Below are 14,810 nucleotides of genomic sequence, written 5' to 3'. Positions count from 1 at the left end.
GGGAGGCAGAAACCCACAAATTTTCTCTTCTCGCATTCTCCTGGAAGTAAAAGTTGAAGAGAAAGCATCACAAAATCATAGCTATTGAACCAAATGATAATCTAGAGAGTAACCATTTTATTTTGCAAATTGGGAAACTATGGGCCAGGTCAGAGCAAGAATAATGAGAAGATAGTAGAGGAAGATTGCCTTAGGTACTCATCCTCTGAGCAACCATGTTCTTGCTTGGCCCAGGGGACTATAAGTGGAACCTACTTCAATTCTTCTGTCCTTGGTAGAATCCACAAAAAGATTCAGATTTCACTCTATTTTCTTTGGGATTTAGGAAGACAGGGTAGCCATAGTTTGGTGGATATTGTTATACTTGGAATCAGAAAGACTTGGGTTCAAATCCTACCTCTGACACTAATTATGTGAGCCAGTGCAAATATCCTGAATCTCAGTTTCCGCATCTATAAAATTAGGGATATGGGCTGGATAGCCTCTGTGGTCCCTTTCAGAATAATACTATGGTAATACATCCAAGGCAATTTGACCTTCAACATTAGAGACACTGACAGAACACATAAGTGACTGGATAGTTATATAGGTGACCAAGAAGAAAGTGGAGAAAAATAAAAGTTAGGGCCAGAATAAGAAATACAAACCAGGAATCTTTATTTATAGGGCTATCCGTGCTAGAAATGGTAAATTAATGACTGAAAGGTATTTCCTCATTGCCATTTGGAAAAAGCAATTGGATTACATCCCCAAATGGGTTTAGATTACTGGATTGTGATTAATATTATAAGAGCAGACAAGCTTATAAACTTAGTTTTAATTTCCCAATGAAGATAAAGATATTGAGAACTTAACTACTCATACAAACTGCATTGATGGGTGTGTGTGTGTGTGCGCACGCACCCGCATGTATTAAAGATATTCGCAAGAAAAAAGGAGAATGGGACAGAAAGGCATAAAGTAGCATAGACCCTTTCTTTTATTATAAGTTAATATTTGAACACATTTACATAAAATCAATGTCAATATAAGTTCCCTTTAGAATGGAATCTCTTAGAATGTCTAAATTTCAAATAAAAACTAAATATTTATATCAGAAATTCATTTGGAGGATTTTTTGCTATCAGTGATCTTTTCTATACATACCCACAGGACAGACTAATGAAAAGAACATTGACAGCCAAAAATTCAAAGTTCAAATCAGATCTTCTGCTACCTACTAGACTAGCTGTGTGGTCAAGTCATTTAACCCTCCCTGGAATTCACTTTTCCCCACCTAAAAAATAGGAATAATAATGCTATATGGTACATGGGATTTTTGTGAGTATCAAATACACTGTTAAATCCAAATTTCTACAAATTTGTACTATTGTACAGGTTGTATTATTGTAATGGTCATATTATTATGTAATGTAAGGTCGTATTATTATCATTATTGATTTTTATAAAACAGATATTTAAATCTGCTTTTGTTTACAGTCAATAGGATGGGAGATGGGGAAAATGATTATGATTATTCATTCAATTATTCATTCATTCATTGGATGACATACCTGAGCTAAAAAATGCAAAAAAAATTCTATCTGCAAAATAAAAAAAATCTGCAAAAAATGTAAATAAAAATCCCAGAATTTCTCTGTGTTTTGTGATATAAAGCATGTTTAGGTAGATTTTTAATTTTTGCCTTCATAGTTACAAAGGGCTATAGTTGTACATTTACCATGGTAATTTTTGATAGTGAGTAAATCAAGGAGCTAGTTTGGGACTATTAGATTTATATTCAGAAATTCTAGGTCAAATACCTGGGTCTACTGATATTTCACCTGTGGGATCTTACACTAGATACTTATACTAGATAACTCATCTGGGACTCAGTATTCTTATCCATCACTTGAGAAGACTGGATTAGATTGACCATTGGCATCATAGTGAATCCCTAAACTAGTTCATGTTGAAGCAGCATCTTATTTCTACATGCACTTCTCTGTACTTACTTGAATATCCAGAAAGACCTGAATTCAAGCCTTCCTGATCCTAAGAGCCATATTCTGTCACTATTCTGAGTTACCAACCATTTTGCATTTAGTAGATTTTTAATAAGCATTTGTTAAATTGAATTGAATTTCAGAGGATATGTTAATATCTATGGTTCATCGAAATACTCATAATACTAAATCATTTCATAATATAATAGGATAAAATAACATAGGATAGGACAATTACAATAAAATATAGAAATGAATGGAATAGAAATATTTCTTGGATTTATTTTCCCATAGAAATGCTTTAAACATACTAAATCCTCACCCAGATTCTTAATTAATTGGCTTTCCAGTAAAATATATACATCATTAATCTTCATGGCATACTAATGAGTTGGGATTATTATACCCATTTTACTGATTGGAAATGTAAGCAAATCAAGGTGAAATGCAAGGCCAGATTTTTAATAGTAACTAGATGAATAAAATCTGTTTTTCAAAGCATTATAATTGCAACAATAATTTCCAGGTTATGGGTTCCTGTGCTATTAGCTCACTGTTGGCACTGAAGTCAGTCTGCTAAATACTTCAGAAGATGTATAAGTCAAAGTCAGCAATTAAGAAATTTGATTAAATGGTATAAGACTTCTATCACTCTGACCATCAAGGTTGGAATAATAACACACCTCTTTTACTTTCCTAAACAGTGTTTATGGCTGTCCTTTGGCTAAAAAAAGAAAAACACAAGATAAGCAACCCCAAGAACCTGCTCCCAAAAGAAAGCCATTTGTGGTTAAAACCGACAACTCCTCAGTAGATGAATGTTATGAAACGGATGGAACTGAGGAAATGGATGAGAAAGAAGAAGAGGAGGAGGAGGAATACTCTGATGACAATGAGGAACAAGGGGAAGAGGATGAAGATGATGAAGAGATAGATCGAGAGGAAGAGGAGGAGATTGAAGAAGAGGAAGAAGATGATGAAGAAGAAGGAGAAGATGTGGAGGATGAAGAAGAGGAAGAAGAAGAGGAGGAGGAAGAAGAGGAGGAGGAAGAAGAGCATGGTAATCATTAACATATTAATAAAGAAATAGATGGTATTCTGAGTTGTTTTCATTATGTATTCTGAGAGTTGGTCTTCATGACAAGTTTTGAGTAAGGGAAGTCATGCAGAAATTGTTTTACTTCTTTATTCACCCTTTTTGAAATCCTCTTAATCTTTATTTTAAAGACTGTGATCTAAGTATCCTAATCTGTAGACATGTTTAAGGCAAATAACTGTCCAAGTAGAGTGTCAAAGACTACTGTAGTTTGCAGATATGTGTGTTTCTGCATATGTTATGTATATAATGTATCACACACATATGTGTGTATGATGAATTTTAGATTATCATTCCTATAAAGTACTATAATTTGGTTTAGCTAGAAAACCCACAAGGCATTTTGACTTGAATGACTTGAAAAATTTGCAAGGGTGATTATTATTTGATATGACCTTACTATAAAAATGACTTTAACTCATTTATCTGTTTGATGATATTTTAAACTTCCATGTCGCTGCAAGTATGTTGATTGGTAAAATCTGGATTTGGGATATTGGTTGCAAAGACTTCACCATAGTTATCTTCTCATAAGACTAAGGTGGAAATGGATATGAATGAAATGATAAAAAAAAAAAAAAAAAACTGATTAATCCAGAAATATTTGCCTCTCTATTTTCAGAATAAGCCTGATTTGGTATATCCACATTTCTGTTTAATATGAACAAATAATGACATTTAGGACATTGGAGTTGGAATGTTTTAGGAACAAGATGTGAATGGTTTGATTTTTCATTACTTTCTTTTTACCAAAACTAAGGTGTTAGGAACTATTTATAGAAGTTTTTCAGTTTTCTTATCTGTAAAATGAGGAGGTTGGGTTTGATGCTCTCCCAGGTCTCTTCCAATATAAAGTCTATAGTCTTAAGGAGGAAGGAAGGAAAGAAGGAAGGGAGGAAGGGAGGGAGGGAGAAAGGAAAGAAGAAAGGAAGAGAAGAAAGGGAGAGAGGAAAGGAGGAAGGGAAGGAGGGAGGAAGGAAGGAAGGAAGGAAGGAAGGGAGAAAAGGAAAGAGGGAGGGAGGAAGGAAGGAAGGGAGGACGGAAGGAAAAGAAGGAGGAAGGAAGGGAGGGAGGGAGGGAAAGAGGAAGAGAGGGAGGAAGGAAGGAAGGAAAGAAAAGAGGGAGGAAGGAAGGAAGGAATGCTGGCTTGAGATTTTTCAGTGCTAGTCCTTTCTCAATTTTTTTTTTTGGGAGGGTGACTTGTCTAACAGAAATGCCTAAACTCAATGAGAAAATTGGGGGGAGGAGTTTTAATCCATCTCACCCCCATCCTGGCCTCAAAGCTATTTAGAAGTTTGAATGCTAGGGAAGCCAGTTCCCTAATACAAAGGACTGTTGTTTTCTAGAGCCTGTGGGGGAAATCTTTTCTTAGTTCAAGTAGGTGTGTGGTGGTTGTTTCTAAACCCATAAGGCAAGCATTAAACATTCTAACCATTCTTTTTTCAGAAATAATGCTAATTTTACTCCTGTGAAGCCTGGCGTGGTCACATAGGAAAATTGGAATGGTTACAGTAGTTTGGGGTCATAATGGAAAATAACATCTACATACTACCCAAAACAAATTATTTTTTTAAATCTTCAGAACTGAGATAAATTCTCCTTGTCAATTAATTCACAGTTTTTTTTTTCTAATACTGAATCTAGTAAAGAGGGAGTGCAATCTATGATCATGTTAGAAAACAATATATGTCCTAAACAATATGCTTTTGTGTAATATTTTTGTTATAATGTATTAATTACATTGAAAAAGACTCCACAAAAGGTAAATCTTTTAACTAAAAAGTTAATATTTTCTTTAAAAATCATAAAAATATTTTGTTTTGGAGGATTTTGATCAGGAGGGTACCTTGTCAGCAAAAATATTAGCATCATTTATATTCTCAAAAATTCCATAATGAAGTCTCATACAATCAAATATTTGGAGAGTTCGATAATATAGCTATTGCTAATTTCTAGACAGATTAGACCTGTTCTCTTGTAGCTGTTTGTTATAGCTGATTCATAAGTTGGCCCTGGTTTATGATAAAAATAATATGAAGCATCGTTCTCTCAAGTTCTATTTTCTGTGTCCAGAAAGCAGTAGAGATGTTTATTTTAAAATATGGAAGCTTATATGGAAGAAAGAAAATAGTATTAATCATATAAAAGATTTTTATTTAAATTAGGACATAACACTGATCAAACATCCAAGATATGTCTCCACTTCTGCTGTATTCTCAAATACTCCACTTATTATTTCAGATTGTTCTTTGTGATCTTTGGTCCACCCTAATTTGAACATTATGAGGACATCTCTTGAAATGTACAATCTTACTTTTAGAATCTGATTGCTAGAAGTTCACATATACTTCTTTGGTTCTGTTTTTTGTTGAACAGATTTGTTTTGTTGGAAATTCAGAGAAGCAGAGTAGAAGTTCTGGCAAGTTCTGATAGCCTGGTGATGGACTGTGTATCTTTTATATAAGGACTAACCTCACATGAAAAATAATTTGGGGATGAGTAGCTTGAAACTACTTATCCCCAGATTAGCTTCAGGGTGCTGAATTTTATAGACATAGCAATTCACAGTGGCTATCTACCAAAACACAGAGGGCTTGTGATATGTCCCCATGGAAGAAGTATTCATCAACATTGATGAAATTACAGGTCCTTGAGAATGAACTATTGAAGCAGGAAATTCATAGGTTTTAGCCTGTTGTTAGTGTATAAAAAAATTGAAAGTAAATATATTGCGGGGGGGGGGGGCGGGGGGGGGGGGAGGGGGAATCTAATTAGGTGAACATAATAGATAGAAATAATATACTACCATAAAGAAACAAACAAGAACACTGTCATATTATCTATTATATTTCTATTGCTGGGAGTAGGAGAGAAGGCCTATTAGAATTTTGCTTTTAAAAAATCTTTTTAAGTAAGCAGATATATTACAAAAGCAAATAAACACTTCTGCCAAATGTAAAAATTTTTAAATCTCCTTCAACATCTCTCTTCGACATAATAATAGTATAATGATAATAACCATCTAGTATTTATATAGCACTTTAAGGATTACAAATTACATGTGTTTCTCATTTGATCCTTAAAACAATCCTATGGAATAAATGCTATTTGCATCCCCATTTTACAGATAAGAAAATTGAATCTGAAAGAAGTTAAGTAACTTGTCTAGCATCACACAGGCAGTAATTATCTGGGGTAGAATTTGATTGCAACTCTTACTAACTCCAAGGCTAACACTCTAACCACTATGCTATTTAGCAATATAGTACAATGAAAAGATTTGAAATTAAAGTATTTGGATCTGAATTCCAACTATAAAACTTACTACTCAATGACTTTGGACAAATTAATCAGCCTCAGTTCTTTCATCTCTAAAATGGGGGGATTCAAATAGATGACCCTTAAAATCCCTCTCAGGTCTAAATCTGAATTTTCACATCCCTGAGGAATTGTCTGTAATTTCCCCACCCCAAAAGTTGGCTTGACAACAATGGAAAGTCTTGATACAATTAAGTACCATTATAGACAAATCTTTTCCAAGTTATTAGGAAACCAGGTAGAAAAAGCAGATCAGTTTGCTTTTTTATGATAATCTGTCAAATAATTCCCAATCCTCAAAGGACCTCAGTCAGTCTAAGACAAAAGGTCAAATTAAAATTCTTAAAGAATGTTCTTCTGTGTTCTAGTTGTTGCAGATCCTTGGAAGGAGACAGCAAAAGCTTTTTTGATTTGTAAAACAAACTATAAATTTTTCTTGTGAGAAAAAAAAAATCACTTCAGATAACAGATTCCCAAGGGCTGTTTTGCAAAATTTTCCTGTTATAGGGGAAAATCTCCAGTGGAGCAGCTTCAAGAACAAATGTTTTAAGGCACCATTTAGCCAGTATCACAGGAAAACACTCAAAATGGCTTGTACTCCAGGTGTTTCTTAGTCCTATGGGGTGAGAAGGAGTCATCCTGAGCCTTGCTCAAAGGCTTAATTCTTTTTAGATCATTTCACGTGACCAGACTCTTAGACATTCATTCTAGTTTACTGAAACAGGACTTTCAAAAGACATCTCTGTCAGTCATTTATTTCTGTTCCCAAATATGACAAATATTTTACATTTCACACCATTGCTATAAGTGGTAATTATCTCACTAACTTCCTGCCATTCATAGCAATATGTTTAACATGAAAACCAAAGTTTCCCTGTTTTCTGTTGAAATAGCTGGCCATTGCTCATAAATAGTGAGAGTGATATTTTAGTCACACACTTGAATAGATGCAACAGCAAACTGTACTTTGGAATTGTATTTTCTTAAAGCATTCCTTTCTTACATATAAAGACTACAAGAGAGTGGTGGACAATTATGTTTAAGAAACCTTGAAATCCTGATGAGTCTTATTTTTCTCATTTTGCATTAACAGAGATCTTTATCTCTCTGAACCTTTCATCAGGCTCCTTCTAAAGCTGGTCACAACAATATCCTTTAAATATATGATGCAAACATCAATCTTAAGGTGAAGAACACAAGTTTATTCAGAGAACTATGACAGGCTATCTATAGAAAAGGAAGAAAGACTGACTAAATTAGCACATATAAACTAAAAGGGGCAAAGGTTGGGGTAGATTTGATTGAGAAGATCAGGGTTCTGAATTAAATATTTTTCATATTTTTAAAACTAAACTTAGAGGCAACATAAAATCACTTCTTTTGAGGTTAGATTAGATAATATAAAGGACAGCAGTTAATTCCATCCATAACAATACCACATAGGCCCTTGATCCAGAACTAATTTGAAGTCACAGGACTCAAGAAAACAAAGAATCTACAAGCACCATACTGAGCCTTAAGGAGGAAATAGTAAATACTTTTCATATACTATGAATTCATTTTAAACTGCTCTGATATGCATTTATTTCCATTTTCTACTTGTTTTAGTATGAGGAAAAGGTGATGGTGGTGGTAGATAGCCGAATCCTTCTGCCCCTAGTGTAGGCTCTAGTTTAGTTATGAAAATTCTCATGATAAAATTAAAATGGCTACTATTAGTGGTCAAAGATTTTTCTAATTATTAACTCCAATTTTTATATATTATATTTTTTTTTCTGGCTATCTAAATGACAGTGTGTCTCTCACTTAGTTCTCCTGTGATCTAAAAAAAAAAAAAAAAAAAGAATAAAGTTATATAGAATCTAGTGAGTTATAATTCATTTTCATATTTCAGCCCATTAAAAAAAAAAAAAAAGACCCGAGCTTTACAATGATCATTAATCTCTGGTCCCTAAATTATTAAGTTCTTAACAACTTAAAAGGAAAAATCCTGTTTTGTGCAGTTTCCGATAGATATAATAGAAGTTCTAGGAAGGGATAAAGCACAAAAAGCTATGAAGTATACAGAAGAAAACTGATCTCATATTGCCACTGTTAATATTTGGCTACTTCAAGAGTCATCCTTGGGAAAATGGCATTTTTTAAAGATACTTCTTTACAAAAAGTTATTTTTTCTTTCTTTTTGTTTTTTGAGGGGGGCATTTTTTCTTGACTGAATCTTTGAAGTATATTAATGAAAATTACTTTGGAGGACAGTTTGCTGTGTAATTTGATACAATGAAAGTTTCTTTTCTTTACTGTAAGTCTTTTGACAGTGTAAATTGATGAGATCCTTACATATTAACATTCAAGAAAGAGTTGGGTGATTTGAGGGAAAATTAAAATATTTATATGAAGCCTTTTCAAATATCTAACATGACTTGTCAATATCCCAATACTTTCACTACACAGTAAAAAGCAAAAAGGTTTCTCTATGTGTGCTTAATTTAACAACATTGGGTTTAGGCTTCAGAATTTTTTAAAAGTTCCTGAATCTTTTTTTTCATTTTAGTTACAAATAGATTAAAATGGGAACCTCTCCCCACCACCACCCCCATTCCATGTTAAGGAGATTTATTGTACTTTTTTTTTATAGTAACCAAACCTTAGTAGAAAGTATCTGACCTGTTACTTTGCACTAAAGTAAACAATAACTAAATAATTTTAAAAGGTAATGGAACTCCAATCTACTTTTTCAAAAAGGAATTTAGTAGTGGAAACGATTTTTGCATTAGTCAGATCTGGGTTTAAATTCTAACTTTGCTACCAGTTTTCCTTGGAAAAAGATAAATTATAATAGAGATTTAGTTTCCTCATTTTACTGAAAATGATGGGGTTCGATTAGGTGAAATCTAAGTTTCCTACCTCTGAATGCCCTTTTACAATATTTTAACAAAGTTACTTTCTAATCGAATGAAATGATGTTTCTGATAAGCACAACACCCTAAAATTCATAATAAATAAGTTTATGTTTTATTTTTAAAAGTCCCTTCTGATATGTGTAATAAGTGTTTCATATAATACAACTGCCATTAATATCTGTATGACATATACATAGTCTTTGAGCCCTAATTTTTCACAATAAAATTAAAGGACTAGATTAGATTTCAAATCCTGTTATATTTTGTTTCATTGACATTTAAACTCATTAACCAAAAGTCTTCTAATATCACATAGAGGTGTCTAAGAAGTGATAGACTTGAGGGAATCAACAGAAACCCTAGATTTCTTTCTATCAATAAGCATTCATTAACTGCATACAATGTTCCAAACACTGTGCTCTAGATTGGGGATATAATGCTCAAAAATACAAAAGCATGATAGTCCTTTAAGGATCTTAAATTCTAAGGCATCTTTATATTTGAGACCTAATCATGATCCAGGAAACATTTAGGTTTGAGAAAAAAAAAAATCTATTAAACTAAAGGAAAGTTGGGGAAAGAACAGACCTTTTTTTTTTTTTCTTTTAAAGAAATTTATATAGTCCTTGAAGAAGTATGTGCTCTCATTAGCTTTAGTTTAAGGCATATACTTAGAGATGCCCAGGAGCCTTATTGTTCTTCTTAGCTCCCTTCTCTTCTATAATTCAGCCTTCCTTTCAAATTCTTTCAGTATCCTCTTTGGGTTTCTGATTTTCTGTGTTTCTCCTGTGCCACGATTCTTTCCAAATCATCTTGTTATCTCTTGTGTATAGCTGAAGGTTCTGAATGGCTATTGCTTCTCCTCAGTTCTTCTCACTCCTCAGATTCTATTTGTCCCCATTGAGAAATCCAAACTATGACAAGTTCACCTTCCAGATCAAAGATCATGATAGTCCCAAATCTATCTCAAGGTTGAGATGATATGGTTATCTCTCTAAGCTACAAATCCCAGGGTGCTAGTTCATTTCCAAACTCCTAATATAACAAACCATAAAAAACAAATAAAGGATATTTATGAAATACAGCATATCCCATTAGGATAAGAAGGTATCCCTTAGATAGTGTCCTAGATGATCCCTAGGATAGTTAGAGAAATCGAGAAAGACCTCTTTGCAAAGGTGGCACTTTCAGTGGGCCTTAAGAAAAGTGTTCCAAGAGACAAGGAAGGAAAGCATTGATAGTGTGAGTCATAGTCATAAAACAACAATGAGCAAGTTAAGACACTATCAGGAAAACAAAACAGAATCTAAAGCTTCCATATGTTCAATTCAAGGAAAATACAATTGGATAAAAAGATAGAATTAATTCTAACATCTGAAGAGTTAACATCTGACTTTCCCTATAATATACCAGTTTTTGATCAGTAAATTGAGTGCATATAGATATATGTGTCATCTCCTTTTGAGAATGAATGACTGAGAAAACAAACTAGCTAATTCTTTAAACACAACAGGACAGAATTTTTCTTGTGAGCTTATTTTCAGACATCCCTACATTTCATAGGTTTATATATCCTTTTATACAAAATTCAAGGCTATATTGAAAATTAATGCCTCTGTATTCTTTGAAGAAGCAAACTTTAAAAAGAAAAATACAAGCAATATTGAATAGTAGGTAGCTAGTCATAATTGGAATCAAAAAGGCCTGAGTTTTAGTTCAGATTCTAGGATTATGGTCATGACAGTAGAATTAACCTACTTGAGGTTGTTCTGTAACCTCACAGTTCCCAAAGATTTTTTCTAGGACTAAAAGTGAGGGGTGGGGTGAGGATAAGAGGAGATAGTAGATTTACATTGGTAGGGGGAGTATCTTTGTTGGGAGTTCCTTAATCAGTAAACACCACTTAATTAAATTAAAACACTGCTATGTGTCAGACTTTGTCCTAAATCCTGGGGATTCAAAAACAGAATTTTAAATGCTATTTTGAAATTTTAGGATTAATGAATATAGTGCATCTTTTAATCCCTATATTTTTAAGGTCTATATTTCAGAAGTAATCACTGATTGTGTTCTCATTATTTGTTTATTATCTGTTTTAAAATGCAAATTATAGGTTAACACTATAGTCCAAATGTGAGACAAGGAATTGTAAGACTAAGGTTTTTCACTTCATACTGCCACTGACTACCAACGGACAAGTTAGTAAAAATATTTGAGCCTCTTTGTCTTGCAAGGTTGTTGTGAGGCTTAAATGAAATCATGTTGATGGAAGTGTTTTGAAAACAATAAAGTTCCACATACATTATACTTATTATTTAACAGCAATATTATCATATAATAATTTTATATATAATGTCATATCCAGGATTCAGTATTAAAGGGTATGTGTTATTGCAAGATGCTTCTATTACTTCCAAAATCTCCTTGCATGAGACTTGACTTGAATACCAGTCAGACTGTGCTTAAAGTAACAGTTTATTTTGATGGCATAGTTGCTTGATGGCACAGACTCCAACATGTTGATAATTCAATTCAATTAAGAGCTATTAAACACTTCATACTTGTTCAACACTAGACTAAGTGCCAGATTGGTAGAAAACATATGAGATATAAACCACCTTGCCTTCAAAAAATTTATCATCTCATTGGTGGGAATTAGACATGTATAAATAAATAAAAAATAAATGTCATATTCCAAAAACAGAATAAAAAGGCAATGGGATCTGACAGAAGCAATAAAAATTCTTGTTAGAAGTTTTCTGACATTGAAAACTGTCAAAAGTGTGGGTGACCTTAGAAAAATTACTTTTGCCTTGGGATCCAAGTTTTGTTGTTGATGTTGTTTTCTTATCTATGAAACAAAGGTTTATCCAAGATGTTATCTAGGAGGCTAAATCTTAAAGTCAGAAGCTATAGGTCTTCTTTGCTTGATAAAGAGGTTTTGTTTTATGTTGTTCTTAAATAGATATAGGAGAGGTTCTCTTTTGTCCGGAATGGTTTATATATGCTTCCACCTGAAAGTGAAACAAAGAGCCTGATGACCCCTTAAAGTCCTTATAAATGTTTTGAGGAATTGACAATCACAGACAGGAATAAAGGGAACACCCTGTTGCTGAAATTTGAAGTTTTCAGGTTGTGAAGAAACAATGTTTCTTCTTACCTCAAGGAAAATACAATTGGATAAAAAGATATAATTTTTTAGCACTTACCTGCCTTGTAAAATACCTATTAAGTAAAATACTTTCTCCCAACCAACAAATTTCTTTCATTCCCATAAATACCATGGCTGAATATGTGCTCTTTCTCCACAAACATAAGCCAGTTCTTCATTAAATTTATAATCACTATGTTAAGCTGGACCCTAAATTCCCACTGGACAAACACCAGTCCTAAGACTGTAGTCTTCCAGTTCATGTATGTCTGAGGAATTATAAGTTTCTGGGGCTCACTCAGCTCCTGCCAGTCTATGTAGTGGTGTGAGTAGTTGAAAGTCTACATCTGACATTTAGTGGCCTTAATATGAGGATTTGTATTCTAGAATGGAAAATTCAGTAAAAGTCTTGAATCTATTAAATAGTATTTAATTATGTATTGTAGCCATGACTGTATACACCTTCACTATGAGTAGGATACAAAGATAGAAAATATTTTCATAGTTTCATTAGGGAGATAAGATCTATATTAAAATAACTATGGGAAAATTCAGATAATATTGTTTTAAATGCTAAATTATGTATTATAAACAGGAACATACAATAGAGTTTCAGAGAAGGGAAAGATTGTGGTCCCAGAGTTTTCAGAAAGGTATCACGAAGAAAGTGTATTTGCTTGGTCTTTCAAGGAATGTGGACTACTGACTTCCAGTCTTGATTCTCTCTCCAATGCTTTCATACTACTTCCCCCAAAAAAATCTCTCTTTAGCATAAGTCTGTCTGTGTCACTTGCCTGCTCAAAAGCCTTCATTACTTCCCTATTGCCACTAGACTATACTACAAAATTTTCAACTTGGCATTTAAAGTCCTTTACAACCTGGCTCCAGCCCAATGTGCCAGAATTATTTTACATCATTTTCCTTCATATATTCTACATTCCAGTCATACCTTTTATTCCCTAAGCCCAGTATTTTCTGTCTTACAATTGCACAGTTAACACTCTCCTTTGAAATCATGCTTAAAAGACACTCTCTCCCTTACTGGTAGTTCTTGGGATCACTGGCTTCCTGGAGCTCAGCTCAAATGCTACATTCTACAAACAAATTTTTTTGATTCTCTTGATCACCATAGTTTTACACACTCTGTTTCTCAAATAATAATAACAATCTGTTTACATATTGGATCTCCTCATTAAATTTAAAGTCTTTGAGGACCTTTTCATTCCATTGTTTTTTCCTCATCCCCTAGCACAGTGAACAAAACAGGTCTTTAATAAATGCTGCCAGACTGAGTTCACTTGCTGAGAAAAAGGAAAAGCTTGTGTAAATCAAATGGAATAACATCAACAAAAAGTATATAGTGGAATCTGAATGGACAAGCTTAGTGATTTCTGTTAATGGGAGATGGAATTAAATATCAGATGAAGTTTGGACATTGACCCAGTAGACACATTTCCTAAATTATTGAGCAGAGGAGTGAAATGATAAAATCAATATGTGGTATTGGGATGGATGTGACTATATCTTATGTTCATCTTCTCAGGCTGAGTTGTCCTAATGGTAACAGCACATTGCCAAGACAGTCTTCTTTTAAAAAAAAAAATTAAAAAATTAAAAAATAAATAAATAAATAAATATATATATATATATATATATATATATATATATATATATATATAATTTAAAGGATCAAGTGACTTGCCCAAGGTCACTTGACCCCAATTGCCTCGGTAAAAAAGTGAGTGTGTGTGTGTGTGTGTGTGTGTGTGTGTATGTGTGTAATATATAGTATTAATGCAAGAAATATCGACCTCATATTATGTGAAGAAATGTAGTGATTGTAGCTTTACCATAGAATGACTTCAAGTTTTAGTTTCATATTTATCACCTTTTTCTGAAAGGAAAACTTACTTTATTCTTAAGGGAAACTGTGTTCATCTTTCTGGCAATCTCATTATTGTCTTCTGTTCCAAGACAAGCAATTGAAAATATCATTTGAATTGAAGTTAGGTCAAATCAACAATCAAATGCTTTCTGTATGTGGGGCACCAGAAATACAAATACAAGCAAAAAAGACACTCTGACCTCAAGGAGTACACATTCAAATGAGGGAAGTTTTCAAAAGAGTCGAGATAGGTTCCTAGATAAACCTGTTTTCTGAATCTTCTCTAAACCAGCTCAAATCCTTGACTCACTACATTTGCCTCCATTGCCCTTAGTATTCACATTGTACATGACTAGAGACCTCCTTCAGTAAGCTTTCAAACATTTTTCCTCACAAAGTCCACAAATAACAGATCATTAATTATATTAAGTGATTCATATACATCTAAAATAAAATTAGTTTGAATCTGACCATT

The 14,810-nt window shown here is 33.2% G+C and overlaps 1 protein-coding gene across 2 annotated transcripts in view; it reads left to right on the top strand.

Moving 5' to 3' along the window:
• The window catches only part of MYT1L (myelin transcription factor 1 like), a 660,434-nt gene that overhangs the window by 446,657 nt on the left and 198,967 nt on the right, over positions 1 to 14,810 (top strand). The window contains exon 10 of one of the 2 annotated variants that reach the window (XM_031951169.1): positions 2,690 to 3,045. In XM_031951169.1, the coding sequence (XP_031807029.1) occupies positions 2,690 to 3,045 (356 nt within the window). Of the gene's footprint in view, positions 1 to 2,689; positions 3,046 to 14,810 lie in introns of those variants that run through there. The other variant, XM_031951168.1, reaches the window with a different exon arrangement.

The sequence above is a fragment of the Sarcophilus harrisii genome, chromosome 2 (assembly GCF_902635505.1).
Source record: "Sarcophilus harrisii chromosome 2, mSarHar1.11, whole genome shotgun sequence".
Lineage (NCBI taxonomy): Eukaryota > Metazoa > Chordata > Mammalia > Dasyuromorphia > Dasyuridae > Sarcophilus > Sarcophilus harrisii.
This window is presented reverse-complemented; position numbering and strand designations above follow the sequence as displayed.